Source organism: Elephantulus edwardii, unplaced genomic scaffold (assembly GCF_000299155.1).
Source record: "Elephantulus edwardii isolate Elephantulus edwardi_28Jun2011 unplaced genomic scaffold, EleEdw1.0 scaffold00007, whole genome shotgun sequence".
Classification (NCBI taxonomy): Eukaryota; Metazoa; Chordata; class Mammalia; order Macroscelidea; family Macroscelididae; genus Elephantulus; species Elephantulus edwardii.
This window is the reverse complement of record NW_006399757.1, coordinates 10,235,255-10,253,029: the sequence shown is the minus strand read 5'-3', so window position 1 is coordinate 10,253,029 and position 17,775 is coordinate 10,235,255. Positions and strand designations below refer to the sequence as shown.

The 17,775-nt window shown below is 37.8% G+C and overlaps 1 protein-coding gene across 1 annotated transcript in view; it reads left to right on the top strand.

Annotated features, from left to right (window-relative positions):
• The first annotated feature begins 1,366 nt into the window (after nt 1-1,366).
• VWDE (von Willebrand factor D and EGF domains) overlaps nt 1,367-17,775 on the top strand; it is a 129,953-nt gene continuing 113,544 nt past the window's right edge. Inside the window, exons 1-7 of the mRNA XM_006880378.1 lie at nt 1,367-1,433; nt 7,709-7,893; nt 9,725-9,956; nt 10,570-10,635; nt 14,440-14,687; nt 15,215-15,304; nt 17,128-17,134. Of these exons, the coding sequence (XP_006880440.1) occupies nt 1,367-1,433; nt 7,709-7,893; nt 9,725-9,956; nt 10,570-10,635; nt 14,440-14,687; nt 15,215-15,304; nt 17,128-17,134 (895 nt within the window). The remainder of the gene's footprint in view (nt 1,434-7,708; nt 7,894-9,724; nt 9,957-10,569; nt 10,636-14,439; nt 14,688-15,214; nt 15,305-17,127; nt 17,135-17,775) is intronic.

The window sequence follows — 17,775 nt, the reverse complement described above, 5'->3', positions numbered from 1 at the left end:
TTGCTGATTTTAAACCATGCAATGTTCCCTTTTAGTTATACAAGGTGTGACTGGGAAATCACAGTGCTTGTTTCTATAATCAATAGATCCTGGAACCTTTTAAGTGTGCTGATGCTCTCTCCTGTGAAATTCACATGACAATGACCTCTATAATGTTTACTCTCTTCTTTAGAATCACCTTCCCACTTGGAGGTGGCTGCTACTCAGCTTACCTCACTATCTACTCACAATAAATGTATTTTGTTATGTTAGTTTTTTCTTCAATTAAAAATATTATTTCTTAAAAAATATTATTTCTTAAAAAATGAAAAGAGAAAAGCAAGAGTTAATGTTGAGTGAGAATTAATGAATGTATTTGGCAAGTTTCATTTGCTGGAGCTGTTAGAAGCAGCATGTAAGTATATTTAGGTTTCTGGGATCCATGGAGTTGAGAAGACCTATTCCATTTCCTCAAATCTTTTGTTGAACCTTGAATGTTGAGAAAACTGGTGTCTTTTTCTTTTTGCCTTAGATAGCATATGCCTTTATAATGTTCATCATCATGAAGATGTTCTTTTCTGAAATGGGTTAATAATTTTATCTTGAATTACAAATTTTAAAACTCAATCTTTTCCTTTCAAATAACAATCAGTTTACAAATTTCCCTTTCATCCATTGAACCACCTCCTGTTCACAGTCATGATTAACTCTGGTCTTCATTCTCCAGGAGCTGTAAGCTCTTGTGGCCTGAACCTCTCATGCCAGTAGCGTCCCAGACTACCTTCTGCTCATGCCTGCCTGCTTCCCGCTCCCGTGAAGCTCTGGGTAGGAAGTCGCTAAGGCCAAAGTCCCGGGTGATGCGCCAGGTGGTGCTCTTTCTTCCCCCAGAACTTTGCAAAGCTTTCATTCCCTGGAGGCCATGTCAAATGTTTCTACTAGGACCAAGTGTTCCCTGAACACTGATGAAAACAGTGAGACACGAGGCGCTGAACTTGTCTCCGGAGCTTACTCCCTGCCTGTGCGACGGCAGAAATGAGAGAGGCACAGGCAGAAATGAGAGGCACAGCGCAGGAGCCACAGGCAGGTGGTCTGGATGCCCCGCAAGTTCCGACTTGTGGGCAATTGCGGTTTTCATACTGGTGGCAGGAGAGGAGGAGTCATGGAGCAGCTGCAGGAAAGATTCCTTGTGAGGCTCAGAGACTGGCTGCTTTTCAGAGCCAAGGCATGAAGCTACGCTGAAGACAGAGCTGGAACTCGAGATAAAGAGAGAACTCCAAGATAAGTGTGCTAAGGGGTTGCAGTGATTGCATCCTCCCCCAAACTGCTGCATTGACCCTGGACGTCTTTGACATTCAACCACACTCTGGCCCTCAGCCAGCCGGTTGCTATGATTGGCAGATTATGGACTGTGGCGCTGGTGCTGATGATCTGGGTCCCGGGGGAAGGTCGCCAAGGTAGGGGACGGTGGTGTAGGATGGAGGAACGTCGCCTGAGGCCAGAGATAGGGGACAGGGTGGGGCTGGCCTGTGGGGTGTCCCTGTGCATCTTAATAAGTGACTTGATGATTCCATCCAGCTTGAAGACTGAGTGTATTTGATTTTTTGGTGCTGACTAACAATTGCCCTTTTGTTTCAGCCTTTGCAATTGCTACTTTGTCACTTGAGCTCTTTCATTCTCGCCTTTAAATTTTTGTTTTAAAATGAAAGTGTAATTTTAAATCTCTTTTTAAACATTTTTGCTTTATACTGGTTTGCTTACAAAGTTCACAGACATTGTGTTTCACACTATTCTATATTCACATTGTGTTTCATACAGTCATTCTCATTCACTATGTGTTATAAAATTAATCACTATTGGACTATGCCCACCATTGTTCTGTCTTCTCAGGTTCCCAGCAGATCTTTCCCATTTCCTTTACCCCCTCTGTCCACCCACCAAATTGTGCAACCCTGAGATTTCTCCCCTACCCATCCTCACCCCTCTGCTCCCATCCTTTCCCCATTTGGAGCAAATGATTGAAGTGCCTTTTCACCTACTCTCTCTTGGTCCCACTTGGTTATGTGATGCTTGTTTTCTGTTGATATCCTTTGCTTTTAATTTCTCATAAGAAACTTTTGCTGGAGGTGTCTGAAAATGAGTCAGAATTTTCAAAAGCAAATTGAGTACGAAATGGCAAGCCTCATTATTTCTACCCTTGCTGTGTAGAAATTATTATTTGGAAAACATCTTTATCTCTACAAATATTAAATTAATTTCGTGTATAAGGGGTTTTTTTGGTACATCTGGCAGAATCACTTTTGGTAATGGCAAAGAGATCTCGGTTGGGAGAATAACTCACTCTCAACTTTAGTCTCTGACAAAGAAAACAGTTTAAAATACAGTGAAAGTGTTTTAAATAAAGCTCACACATGTGCACAGAGTATTTTGTGAGCCTTTCTTCAAATAGGCATGTTAAATGAAAAGTGATTGTTATCCTCAAAGATACCCATCCTTTGTACCATTATCTGTATCTTGGGAAAGAATATATTTAACATTTACTACTGTTTTGATCTTATGTGTCTTCCAGTAGACTACAACTCATAGCCAATCTAGAAACAACTTTGCAGGTACAAAATTGTTTTAAATCTCAGTTTAGGAAATAATTTTAACTTTTCTCATCTCGTTGACCTTCATCTATTTACCCGTGGTAAATTTGCTTTCAAAAAGGGGATGGGAACAAGAATCTCTTGATACAAAATTTGTTAAATATTAAAACCCAATTACTTAGATCATTTCCTGAAGCAATACATTTTAACATGATATCAGTGGTCTCTGCATTCTTTGTTTGCTTACAGATTTAACATGGTTTCATGAAGAACATATTATGCATTTAGTTAAACAAAATATTCCCAGAAAAAAAGACCAAAATTTCTAAATTGAGAATATGTGATGTTTACTATAGATCACATAAGGAATTCTGGCGATACAGTGGTTAAGACACTTTGCTACAAACAAAAAAAAGTCTGCAGTTGGAACCTCTCAGTTCCTCCGGTGGGGAAATATGAGGGAGTCAGCTTGTCTGAAGATTTGCAGCTTTGAAATCCTAGAGAGCAGTTCTACTGTGTCTCAAAAGGTAGCTATGAGCTGCAAGTGACTGCATGCCACTTTATGGTTACAGTTTTAATAACTCTCCCACCACCAATTTCTGGCAAACAGATCTTTTCACTGTCTCTAGAAGGGGTCGTGGTACTAGGGATATTGTAGCTAATGTTAGATGGATCTTAGCTGAAAGCAGGGAATATCAGAGAAATGTATATCTGTGTTTCATTGACTATGCAAATGTGTTTGACTGTGTAGATCATAACAAACTGTGGCTGACTCTGAGAAGAATGGGAATATCAGAACACTTACTTGATCATGCTAATGCAAAACCTATACTGGGACCAAGAGGCAGTCATCAGACAGAGCAAGGAAATACTGCATGGTTCAAAATTGGGAAGGGCGTGTGCCAGGGATTTGTCCTGTCTCTATACCTTTTCAACCTGTATGCAGAACAGATTATCCAGGAGGCTGGGCTCTATGAGGAGAAATGTGGGGTCAAGATTGATGGAAGATCTATCAACAATCTGTGATAGGCAGATGATACAATCCCGCATGCTGAAACTGAGGAGGACCTGAAGCGCTTGCTGCAGAGGGTCAAGGACTGCAGGCTTCAATATGAATTGAGGCTCAATGTCAAGAAGACAAAGATTCTCACCACTGGGCCAATTGGAAGCTTCAGGATGGATGGTGAAGAGATTGAGATTGTTCACAGCTTCAGTTTGCTCAGCTCCATGGTCAACACTCTTGGCACCAGTAGCCAAGAAATTAGAAGATGTATTGCCATGAGAAAGTCTGCTGTTAGGGACCTCTCCAAAGTACTGAAGAGCAATGGTGTCTCTTTGGAGACTAAGGTGCATCTGATACAGGCCATGGTCTTTGCTATCACTTGTTATGCATCAGAGAGTTGGACAATGACTAAGGAGGATAGAAGGAGAATTGATGCCTTTGAGCTGTGGTGCTGGAAGAGTATTGAGGGTACCATGGACTGTTAGGAAAACAGAATCATCCTGGAAAGGGTCAAACCGGTTGGCTCCTTGGAGGCAAGGATTCTAAGGCTCTGTCTAATATACTTTGGATATGTTGCAAGGAGGGACAGGTCCTTGGAGAGGGACATCATGCTTGGGAGGGTGGAGGGACAGCGCAGAAGGGGAAGGCCCCCTATGGGGTGGATTGATTCAGTGACTGGGGTAATCAGGATGGGTGTATCAGAGACGGTGCGATTGGCACAGGACAGAAGAGAGTTTAGGGATATTGTACGTAGGGTCGCTATGAGTCACAAGCAACTTGACAGCACATAACAACAACAACAACAACGTTTTGTCATTCACGAAGTATTGTCTAGTTGGAATCATGTAGTATGTGGCTTTTCCAGATTGGTTGCTTTCACTTAATAATATACTATTAGGATTCTTCTGTGACTTTTCATGCCTTGATACCTCATGTCTTTTTTTCTCACTGAATAATATTCTATTATATGGATGTATCACAGTATTTGACCATCTGTTGATGAACATTTTGGTTGTTTCTAATACTGGGCAATTAAGAATAAAGTCACAAACAAAATTTTATGGATTATTGAATGGTAAGCAAATTTCTTTGTAAAATTTTATTCAGAGCATAATACAAACTTAAAAACAAGGGGTTTTTTTGAAAAAAAAGAATAAAGCATATATAAACATTTTAATATAGGCCTAATATTTTCATTTTATTTGGACAAATTCCTAGAAGCACAGTTACTAGATTGGATAGTTAACCTGCATTCAACTTTCTAAGAAACTGTCAGACTGTCTTTCTTTCTTTTTTTAAATTTTTTTTCTTCAAACTTCTTTTCAAAGTGATTGTATCACTTTGCATTTTCACTAGCAATGAGTGAGTGCTCTTATTATTTAATGAAATTTTTGCTGGCATTCAGTGTTGTCAGTTTTTTTTTTTATTTTAGTCATTGCGATGGATGTGTAATAGTATTATTATTTGATTTGCAATTCCCTAATGACTTGGTTATAAGGCACTGCATTGCCAATACAAAGGCTCAAATCCACCAATTGCTGTGCAGGGGAAAGACGGGCAGAAACAGTGATGGCATATGGACGACGTTCTAGTTGTCTAGTGCGTAAGGAGTTGCACTGTCAACCACAAGGCAGGTGACTTGAGTCCACTGATTGCTCTGAGGGAGAAAGATGGACAGTTTTTTCCTGTGTGATTTATAGTATCTGAAAACCCACTGGAGAGTCAGCTAGAAGTCAGTTCTGACTTGATGGGACCTAACAGCAACAAATGGCATATGGCTATTATTAGGTGTCATCGGGTTGATTGCAACTTGTAGTGACCCTGTGAAGGACAGGGCTGACCTCTCCTCTATCCTGGGCCATCCTCATCATCCTTGCCAGACCTGAGTCCATTGTTATTGTCACTGAGTCAATCCATTTTACTGAGGGTCTTCCCCTCATTCCTTGACTTTTCTTTTCTCTGAGCATGACGTTCTTTTCCAAGGACTGATCACTCCTAACGGCCCAAAGTATGTGAGATGAGTTTCACCATCCTTGCCTCAAAGAAGCACATTGGCTGCACCCTTTAAAAATTGTATTTGTTTGTTCTTTTGAAAGTTCATTGAGTATTTTGAACTCTTCACCAGCACCATAACTCAAAGGCATCAATTCTTCTTCTGCCATTTTTATTTGCTGTCCAACTCCACATGTTAGCAAATAATTGCAAAGACTCTGACTTGGATGAGGCATACTTTAGTCTTTAAACTGATATACTTGCTCTTTAGCACTTGGAAAGATCCCTGAGCTTAGATACACAAAATGCAACATGCCTTTGATTTTCTAACTGCTAGTACCAAGGTTGATGATTGTGGATCCAAGTAAGATGAAATCATTGACAATTTCTACCTTCTTCATCTATCATGATGTTGCCTATTGCAAAAGAGTATTGTTTTCTTGCCGTTGAGAGATGTACAATATCGCAGACTACAGTCTTTCTGCAGCAAATGCTTCAAGTCCTCTTCACTTTCATCAAGGAAAGTCATGTTATCAGCATAATGAAGGTTTTTGATGAATCTTCCTCCAATCCTTATGCCATATTCTTCTTCAGAAAGTCCAAGTTTCTCTAATGATTCAAACATACAGATTGAATATGAATAGAGAAAGGATACAGCCCAAACACATATCTTTATTTAAATTATATAATATTCTCCTACTCTGTTCATACAGCTTCTTGGTCTAGGTATAGATTTCATATTAGCACAATTAAGTGTTATGGGATTCTCATTCTTTTTAGTGTTAGCTACAATTTGTTATGATCCACACAGTTAAATACCTTCACATAGTCAACAAAACACAAGTAGACATCCTTCTAGTACTCTCTTCTTTCAGCCAAGATCCATCTGACATCAGCAGTCATATCCCTAGCATATGGCATACGGAGAGCCCGGGCAGTACAAACAGGTGATGTGCATTTGGCTTCTAACCAAGTCTACTCAGTCATGCCTCAGAATGAAGGCCTAGTGAAATATTTCTGAAAAAAGGAGCCATTGAAAAGTATTGGGTATCTCATGGACCGTCAAAAGAACAAATAAACGGTTTTGGAGGAAATGCAACAAATGTGCTTTGTAGAGACAAGGGTGGTGAAACATCATCTCACATATTTTGGGCATGTTATCAGAAGCAGTCAGTCCTAGGAAAAAGACATCATACTGGGAAGGGAAGAGTGTCAGATAAAGAAAGGAAGATCCTTAACTAGATGGCTTAAAATGGTGACTGTAATACTGGGTCCAAGCATGATAGAGATTTTGAGAATAGCAAGGAGAGTGCAATATTTTGACCTGTTATTCACAGGGTTGCTATGAGTTGTAGTTGACTCAAAAGCACCTAATAATATCAATCACTACTGACAAATGTACAAAATTTCATTCTACTCTCATGCACATGGTATGGCCATGAGTCAGCTTAAGGAAAATTGTCTTTGAGGGTGGTTTGTTTGTGTTTTGTTTTGTTTTGTTTTTCTTCTTTCCTTCTTTTGCACTGGTGGCTCAGTGGTAGAGTTCTCACGTGAAGACCTGGCAATGATTCCCAGCCGAAGCCTCACTTGTGAAGCTCTCTGCTGTCAGTAGAGGCTGACATGTTACTATGATGCTGACTATTTCAGTGGTGTGGATGGAATCCAGACTGAGGCAAACTAGGAAAAAACTCTAGTGGTCTACCTCTGAGTCATAGCCACTTGTAAAAATGTAATCTGTTTCTTAGATATACTGCTCTAAGTCAACCAGTGAAAAATCATTATTGTTCACAATAGGACAGGATTGAGCAGTATTTAGTCATGTTGTACTAGAGTTACATGAATTCATGAGTCTACTCAGTGCTAATAGCAAAACCAAAAATCAATAAAATAAAGAACAATTAAACTAGCATCAAGAACTAATGACAATAGAATTCTTGAAGCTTTAATATCTTAGAAGTATACTACTAATAGTATTTATGGAAAGTAAAAGTTATGTCACCTTTGACTTACTAAGACATTTGACACCAGGTAATCTTTATGTTTGATGGTGTTTTTGTCTTGCATTTCCTCTGAGATTCAATTATAAGTGAGAATTAGAACATGTTAACTATGAAAGCATGGACATAAAGAGAACTGTTTTCTATCCTAGTTGAAGAGTGTTCTCCTGGGGGGCACCAGATTCTCCAGAACCCTTATAGAAACATCCATTTTGACACAATGCACCTCCAGCAGTCAGCTGCCCAAAAGCTGATATGTGACCATTCTCTCTCCCCTGGATGGTATCGTTTTCTCATCTTTGACGAACCTGCTGAGATGCCAACCAAATGTGTTGAGGTACTTCAATTATTTACTCTCTAAGAACTTCATGAGTTGTTTTTTTGGAAGGTTGTAAAAAGAATAAATTGAATTTTCTTTTAGCCCATTTATTTTTACCCTAATGGTTAAAATTTTGTATAAAAAATGAATTTAAAGGAGCATTTTAATTTACAATAATAAAAAAAAAATAAATGTTCCATGTCATGCTGTTTACCAAGTGTTTTTAGTATAATCTTCACAACATCTCATGATAAAGGGAATCATCATTTTCATGTCATAATGCAAAAATCATACATTCTTAATAGTTACTGCTCTAGGCTTATTCAGCAAGCTGATGTGCATTGTCCTGAACACTGTCACTTTCTAGGGCTCACATGATCAACCACAACTAAACTTTAAGCAGTCAGATAAGTTTTTTAGGTGTTTCCTTTTTGTTGACTGCTGCTCAGTTCTGCATTTATTGGCTGTGGGCTCTAATGGTTTGATATGTAGCAACCAGCACCTCCAATAGACTACAGACTGTAGAACTTAGCCTGGCAGCAAAATCTCAAAGTAGTTCCTGGTCCGCAACCTAAAGGCAGTGCCCCTCAAGTAACTTCAGCACCTTCCCGAGAAGCCTTCCTCTCAAACCTATTTTCCTCCAACATAGCCGACATACCTTGTTTTCTTTATCATTGTGAACACCACAAATGGGACTTTAAAATAGAGATCATCTTCTTTTGGACTTTTAGATGTGAAACCACACAGGCTGTGCTTTTTTCTGCAATTTACTTTTAAACAGAGTTCACAATGTTTTTTTATATTCTTTTTTAACACTGTTTATTGTCTTAGATGTTTTTAATTGTGCATATACCTTTTCTCTCCCATTAACGTTGTTTCATAAGATCATTTTTATATATTGTGTCTTAAAAAAATTAATCATCATTCTGAGTCTCACTATTATTTCTATGTAGGTGAACCAGCTTCACTGCTTTTCATTTGAAGTTATTGTCGTTGTTATGTGCTGTCGAGTCGTTTGCAACTCAGAGCGACCCTATGTACAACAGCCCTAAACCCTGCTCTATCCTGTGCCAATCGCACTGCCTCCGACACACCCATCCTGATTACCCCAGTCACTGAATCAGTCCACTTCATAGAGTGTCTTCCCGTCCTGCGTTGTCCCTCCACTCTACCAAGCATGATGTCCCTCTCCCTTGACTAATATGTTTTCTTTTTTAAAATATTTTTCTTAAAAAAAAAAACCAAAACGCTTCAAAGGGAACATGGCCAGTGTGTGCCAAAGGCTGTAAGAAGTGGCTCAGATTTGCCCCAAATGGGACATTTCTTCTCATTTGCTTTGATTTAGCTTCTACTTATTTTTATTTTCTAGCTAGTAATTGATAATTAGCTTCAAGTGAATTTTACTTGATTCCCCCTGAGATGTCCAATTAATTATTGCATCACATCTATTTAAAAAATCCTTTCTTTCATGACTAATTATTTCTCTTGACTAATTAGCTTCTTATTTGTACCAATTTTTCAAATATTGTGCAGGCAATAATTTAACATGAGTTAATATAGTCTTTGAATGTGTCAACAATTTCAGTAGAGTAAAAACGCCAAAAAACCCCCCAAAATGTAAATGGAAAAAGTGTTTATATTTATAAAACAATTGTACTAATTAGAAAAGATATGCACTTAAATTTAATATTCCTTGGAGTACTTTTTTTTGTTACATAGTATAAAATAAAATTAATAGATTGACAAAATAATATTGTTAAGGTGGTTTGGAAGAAAATTAAAAGCTAAGGAACTCATCAAATGTAAAAATAAACTGGATTTTCTATTTTCTCCCTCTCTGATGCAAAAGGTGAATCACTGCGGAACTCAGGCGCCCATCTGGTTGTCTCTGAGTGATTCTGAAACACTGCCTCCTGCTGGAGAGATCAAACACCTGACAGCGTGCGTCACATGGCAGTCTCTGTTAAGTACTAGGAAAGACTGCTGTCTTTTTCAAATTCCTGTGTCTGTAAGAAACTGTGGACATTTTTTCGTATATTTACTGCAACCCACTCAGGGTTGTATGGGATATTGTGCAGAAGGTAAGAATACATTAATAATGCACATAAACCAATTTTGGAGCTATGTGCGCAGAAAGGTTTCTAGCTAAGAGGTTTGCGCTAATACAAGTAACACTAAACACTAAGAGCTTCGTTTTCCATTATTGCTAGAGATAAAGACAGGAGTCTGTGGACGTTTCTGTAGAGCCATCGTTAACTTGACTCCTTTGGTGTCAGGAAGAATTAGCGTGTGACTGGTCCTTGTTAAAAACAATTTTGATCAGGGTGGGCTTATAAGAGTAACCAAAGCAACTGGGAATCAATTTCTGCAATCCTTTGCATGAATTATAGAAGCAATTCCCAGGAACTGACATCTAATTTGCTGTCAAATTACTTGATGATTAGGACCTAGATTTTAGAAAAAAGTTATCAAAACTATAATTGTTTTGGGATATGATTTAATCTCACCTCTCTTTTTCTCATTTTGAAATGGGAAAAATTATGAAAAAAAAATGCCAAAAACTGCTAAACATTTCATAGTTGTTTTAAAAAGTAATTCTCCAAAGAATTGCGTTCTTGCATATGTGTAGACATATATATATATATTTTTTTTAATGACCACATGAATTATTCTATGCATCTTAACCTTTTGCAGCAATTTCTGATCTAAAATTGCCACAATGTGGTCTTGGTGAAATTGAAATTGGAGGTAACTGTGTTCGTAAGTATCAGATTTTGTGTTTTGAACTATGTATTTACCAACAAAAAAAAATTTCAACCATTTTATATCCTGAAGATGACAAATTGTAGGGTTTGGCAGTTTAAATTAACATCCTTGAAATACATGCATATCTTGGATGCAGCAGGTCTATGTTCAAGAATCTATCTTCAAGAAGATATAAAAACACACAAACTTAATAGTTACAATAGCATTTCTTAAGAGTATGAAATAACAAATATATGATAAATGATGATTAGTTCAATACTTAAGATGTATTCATAATGGCAAAATAGTCTGTAAACACCTTAACATTTTTGTCATTAGCTAGTATATATGGTATATTGTAATTTAGAAGTCAGATTATACAGTACAATCTCATTTTTGTTTCCTATAAATATTTTCATTGATCTAGCTAAGTCATGAAAACCAAGCACCTAAAATGTTAATGTCAGGGATGGTTTTCTCCTCTTTTTACTTTTGTATCTTTTTTGACCTTGTAAATGTTACTTCAGCTATTAAGAAGTGCTGCTAACTATAACCATCCTTAAAATAAATCACTCTGAGTTGCTTTCCCAGAATATATACCCACTGGGAATGAATTGTCCTATCTTGTTTTCTAATATACTTTTTTTGTTTTTCCCTAGTGGTTTTTTAACGCTATTTTTAAAAAATTGATTCATTTATTTGGAGGATGTAAATTCTCAGTCAGTAGCTGTTATAGTCACTGTGTCAATCCATCTTGTTGATTGTCTTCCTCTCTTTCTCTCTTTACCTTTGCCAAGCTGATGTCCTCTTCCCAGAACTGGTCTCTTCTGACAATACATACAGAATATATGAGATGAAGTTTCACCATCTTTGGCTCCATGGGACACCCTAGTTGCACCTCTTCTAAGGCATATCTGGTTGTTATTTTGGCAACCCAGAAGACGTTAAGTATGCTTCTCCAGCACCACAATTCAAAAGCATCATAGGGTTTATGATTTACAAAATACATTTTGGAGACACACAATTCAATATATAATAGCAGATATGAGTTTTCTTTATGATGTGCATATATTGTAGTAAAGTCCTCTTTCCTCCTTTATTAGATACTAAATCTCAACTGCTTGTTATTAGGCTCTTTTTTATGCAATGGATTGAAGAAAAACAACTATACAAAATCATATATAATTTGCTGGATGAAAATATTGAGTCAAGCATCAATAGATTAAGTATCTTGGTAAAATAGAAAGTATATCACTAAGTAGATGTTAATATTAGAAGAAAGAGGTAAGAGCTGTGCTTTTCAAATTGATTACTTATCTGACATTTTTGAAAAATGAAATAAAGATAGCATTTTTAAAATGTATATTATGGAAAGCAATGGTAAATCCAATTTATACTATGTAAGAGAATTGATTCAAACATTTTAATAATCATGAGTTGTTATGTCATTATGTGTTTCCAGAACCAACTCATATCTGACCTTTCTGTGGGTTTTCAGAGGCTGTAAACAGCCTAAGAGAAGATCACCTATTTTTTTCTCCCACAGAGCAGTTGGTGGATTCTAACCACTTGCTTTTGTTGTGGCCACATAACTCCTTACCACTGGGCCACCAGAACTCTTGAATGAGTCTTAAAAGTTATTTATCATCTCTCAATAGTAATGATATTATCTGTTGGCTGGGTGGTGAGGATCTTTGTTTCTTGATACTGAGCTGCAAGTCATACTGAAGACTGTAGTTCTTGGCCTTTTGCAGCAAAAGCTTCAAGTCCTCCTCAGTTTTGGTTAGCAAAGTTGTGTCATCTGCATAACACAGGTTGTTGATGGGTCTTCCTCTTGGTGCTATGTTCTTTTTCACAGAGTCCAGCTTCCCAAATGATCTGTTCTGCATATAGATTGAAAAGGTATAGAAAAAGAATGCATCCACGACACTCTCCTTTCTTGATTTTGAGCTATACAGTGTTCCCTTGATCTATTCTGAAAACAGCTTCCTGGTCTAGGTCTATGTCTTACATAAGCACAAAGGGATTCCCATTCCTCTTAACATTAACCACAGCTTATTGTGATTTACAGTCAAATGTCTTTGCATAGTTAAAACACAAATAGACAGCCTTCTGATACTTTCTGCTTTCATCCATGATCCCATCTGACATCAGCAATGATATCTCTAGTGTCACAGCCTCTTCTAAACTCAGCTTGAATCTCTGTCAACATTCTGTTTTAGTCATTTTTTAATAATCTTCAGCAAAATTTTGCTTGCCTGTGATAGCAATGATGATGTTTGATAATTTCCACATAGGATGATTTTTCTGGGGAATGAGAATATATACGGGTTTTTTTCCAGTAAGTTGGCCAAGAAGCTGTCCTCCACATTTCTTGGCACAACATGGTGAGCACAGATAGGCCTGAATCTGATAGGCAGTATCATGATAGATGGAGAAAAGATTAAGATTGTTTATGATGATTGCATATTGCTTGTATCTGTAATCACACTCTTGACATCAGCAACCAGGAAATCAAAAGAGAAGTTGCACTGGGGAAATCTACTACTGAGTATCTCTTCGGAGTCAGAAAGAGTAATGATGTCAATTTTGAGATTAAAGTGCACTTTATTAAAGTGCTTTGGTCCACGTCCTGGCCTTCTCTATTGCTTGTTATGCATCTGAGAGCTGGACAGTGAATGTGGATGGCCGAAGAATGTGATGCCTTCGAGTTGTGGTACTGCAGAAGAGTATTGAACATACCATGGACTGTTAGGAGAACAAACAGGTCTGTCCTGGAGATGATGAAACCAATTTGCTCTTTGGAGACAAGGATTTTGAAGCTCTGTCTGACATACTTAGGGCATATTGCCAGGAGGGACCAGTGCTTGGAGAAGGACATCATGTTTAGAGGATCAGAGCAGAAGAGGAAGACCCTGGATAAGATGGATTGACACAGTGACTGAGATAGTGGGATTAGTGGTGTCAGAGACAGGCGGACTCAGGACCGGATAAGGTCCAGAGTTATTGCTCAAAGGGTTGTTATGAGTAATAATTAACTTGACAGCACATAACACCAACAACAATTTTAATGATCTCTCCTATAAGTAGTTTTTCCCTATTTGGAAAGACATTTATTATAACTATTAATACATAAAAATATCTAAATATAAGGTTGAAGAGATGGTAATTAACTATACTGTTAATATTTGAGTGAGTATGGGTCACAATAAGATATTTTTATTTGTTGATTGCTAATAATTAATTATTTTTCTAAATTTACTTCAAGTGGCCATAGTCTTTGCAATCACTTGCTATACATCAGAGAGCTGGACAATGACTAGGGAGAATAGAAGGAGAATTGATGCTTTTGAGCTTTGGTGTTGGAGAAGAGTGCTGAGAGTACCATGGACTGCTAAGAAAACAAACAGATTCATCCTGGAGAGGGTTAAACCGGGCTGTTCCTTGCAGTTAAGGATTCTGAGGCTTCGTCTGACATACTTTGGTCATGTTGTAAGGAGAGACCGGTCCTTGGAGAAGGACATCATGCTTGGGAGAGTGGAGGGCAGGCAAAGGAGGGGAAGGCCCTCTGGGAGGTGGATTGATTCAGTGACTGGGGCAATTGGGATGACTGTGTCGGAGACAATAAGATTGGCACAGGACAGAGTAGAGTTTAGGGCTGTTGTGCATAGGTCGCTATAAGTCATAAGTGAGTCGACGGCACATAACAACAACAAATTTACTTCATTTTCCATAACATAAATCTCTCAATTCTAGAGGTGTTTGTGTTCACCTTTCATTAACATGTTCAACTAAGCATCATTCTTTTTCTCTCATCAGGTCAGCCCTTTGCCTCATTGCTACCACCAACCCCAGGAAGGCCTGAGGTAGAGGTGGAATTGATTGAGTCCAGGCTTTTCTGTAGGTGTGCCTTTCATATTTCCCCTACGAACACCACTGTGGGATTTCTCATAGCCTGGTCTAGACTTTCTTCTCAAGAACTCAAAGAGGAGCTGAAACGGGAGACCACAGTTCAGACATTTTCTCTTTTAGAACTTGATGGCATAAATCTCAGACTTGGGGACAGGGTAAGTTTAAAAACAACTTAGTTTTCTTTTCATTTCATGACTATATTTCTTTTCACAAGTGAATTTTCCTCATAGAGTCTTTGTATCCAGAATTGAAAACACTAATTTTTCTTTTTATTTATTCTTTGACAAACTGTGCCAATTCCAGTGATAATTGTTGGTTGGGCCAGAAATCTATAATACATATGAATATGTTTTTTACAATTTTCCACTTGTTACTGATAAATCTTAAATCTGTGCCTTTATAATTTTAAAATGATATCTTTTTATTTAGAAAAATATTTTTACTTCTTTTCAGTGATGGTAATACTTTTAAATCTCTTTTAAATGCAAAGCCTAGTACATTTTAATTAGAAGTTTGAATGATTAACACTTTAAGATTATGGAATTGCACTAAGTTTTCAAGGAAATTTAAAAATTATTTGCTATGTTCTATTATCTCATGTACCAATAGTTGAAATTAAGTATCTAAAGGTACTTTGCACACATTTTATTGCTAAGTGACTATTTGTTACCTGTTTTCATAGGTATTCTGTAGCGCCTCTTCCTTTTTCTTGGAAAAACCAAATGTACAAAGTTTAGCCATCGAAAGCCAAGAATTCTTTGTGGGCATTAAGGTATGTAGCAACTGGGATGGATCAGGAAGATTTTTCCTCTTTGATTTGTTTTTCCAAATTGTGATCTAGGATGTTGGTTGCTGGACTGTATCATCCAGTGATTAAAAATGTTGAGACTCAGAAGTTCAGTTTTGATAATTAACCCTAATTACCCGAATGACAAAAACTCTTATTTAGCTTTTGCTAAGAAACTAAAGTTAAAACACATTTGGATTATTTCTGAAATACTTTAAATGAGAACCCTACAAGAATTCCATTTGTGTAATTAATTCCAGTCTAGATGGGCTCTCCCCCTGAACAATTAAACTGCCTCTGAAAACCTGCTGGGAGGTCCGCTAAGGGTTGATTTCTCCTCCACAGCACAAACAGCAACGTTCTTAAAAGTTGGTGTTCATTGTCATCAAGTCAGAATCAACTCATAGCTGATCCTCCAGTGAGTTTTCAGAAGCTGTAGATCAGACAGGAGGTGACTTCCCATCTTTCTCTCAAGGAGTAGCGGCTGGTAGACAGATTCGAACTGCCTGCCTTTAGGTTTTCTGCATAACTCTTTATCTACCAGGCCACCAGAGCTCCCTGTTGTAGGATGTTAATGTTGTTGGTGTGTGCTGTGGAGTCAGAACCAACTTATAATGGACAGCCTAGCAGGTTTTCAGAGACAGCATTTCACAAGGGAGGACATCATTCTCCCTCAGAGCAGCCGGTGGATTTACAATGCCTGATTTTGTGATTGTCGTGCACTTTCCTACTACTAGGCCACCAGGTCTAGGATGTGGTACACAGTAAATGTAACTGTGGAAAACAGATACAAAAACAAGCTGAGGCTTGCGATATTTCAGGAGACAAAAAGAAATAGATGTGTCATTAAAATTATATTTCTAATTGAGTCAATTGATCAATATAATTAATATCACATGCAAGCAAAATATTATTCAAGATCCTCCAAAAATGGCTAGATAAGTACACTGACAAAAGAACTGCTAGATGTTCAAGCTGGGTTTAGAAGAAGCCACGGCACCGGAAATATCAAGCAGATAGATCTTGGCTGACAGCAGATAATACCAGAAGAATGTGCATTTGTGTTTTTTTGGCTGTGCAAAAGTATTTGATTATGTGGATGAGAGCAAACTATGGCTAACATTGACAAAAATTGGAACCCCAGAACACTTAATTATGCTCATATAAAACCTATACCTATAAAATCAAAACCCCCCAGAATCCCAAAAGAAACCCTGATACCTAGAACAAGAAGCCGTTGTCTGAACAGAGAAAGGGAATATTGCATGGTTTAAAATGTGTATGTGTTCCAGGATTGTAACCTTTCTTCTTACCTATTCAATCTGTATGTTGTGCAAATAATTTGAGAAACTGAACTTTATGAAAAGGAACGTGGCATCAGGATTGGAGGAAGACTCATCAATAACCTGTGTTATGTTGATGACACAACTTGCTCACTAAAAGTGAGGAGGACTTGAAACGTTTACTGCAGAACATCAAAGAATATAGCCTTCAATATGGATTACATCTTAGCATCAAGAAGACAGAAATCCTTACCACTGGGTACATAAGGCTGTATGATAGATGGAGAAAAGATAGAAATTGTCAAGCATTCATTTTACTTGTCTCAACTTTGTGCCAACAGTCAGGAAATCAGGAGATGCATTACTATGGGAAAGTCCACTTTCAGGTATTTTACCAGAATGCTGAGGAAGAATGGTGTCAGTTTAAAGACTAAGGTGTGTCTGATCCAGACCATTGTATTTTCAGTCACCTGCTACTGAGAACTAGACAATGAATAAAGGTGGCAGAAGAATGATAGCTTTGAGTTGCAGTGTTGAGAAGAGTACTGAAAATTCCATGGACTGTTCAAAGAATAAACAAGTATGTCTTAGAGAAGGTGTAGCTACAGTGCTCCTTGGAGGCAAGGATGGTGAACTTTTGTCTCATATATTTTGGGCCTCTTGTCAGGAGGGGCTGTTCCTTGGAAAAGTGGAGGGTTAGCAAAAGAGAGGAAGACTCTCAACAAAATGAACTGATACAGTGATTACAGCAGTGGGGTCAAGCAAATCAAAGATGATGAAGATGGCACAAGACAGGACAGGACAGGGCCCAGATCTGTTGTTTATAGTGTTGCTGTGAGTCATACTTGACTCAAAGGCATTTAACAACTACACTAACCCCTAAGAATAAGTAGATTCTTGTGTGAGTCACGTAGCATTAGCAAAGCTAGTAGAAGAATGAAAGAATTTGTCTATCTTCCTTTTCCACTGCCCACCACAGAACCAGATCACCAAGACAGACTTGTCTTGGGTGAGACTTTCCTAGTATCTGTTGAGGAACAAAATTTCATCTGAACTCAGAGTAGGACAGTAGCTCAATATGCTTTACTGTGCATTCATTGGTCATAGTGCTACAGGTTTGAGATTCATTTGTCTTATTTAATTGAAAAGTCAAGCATCTAAGTATTACTATCA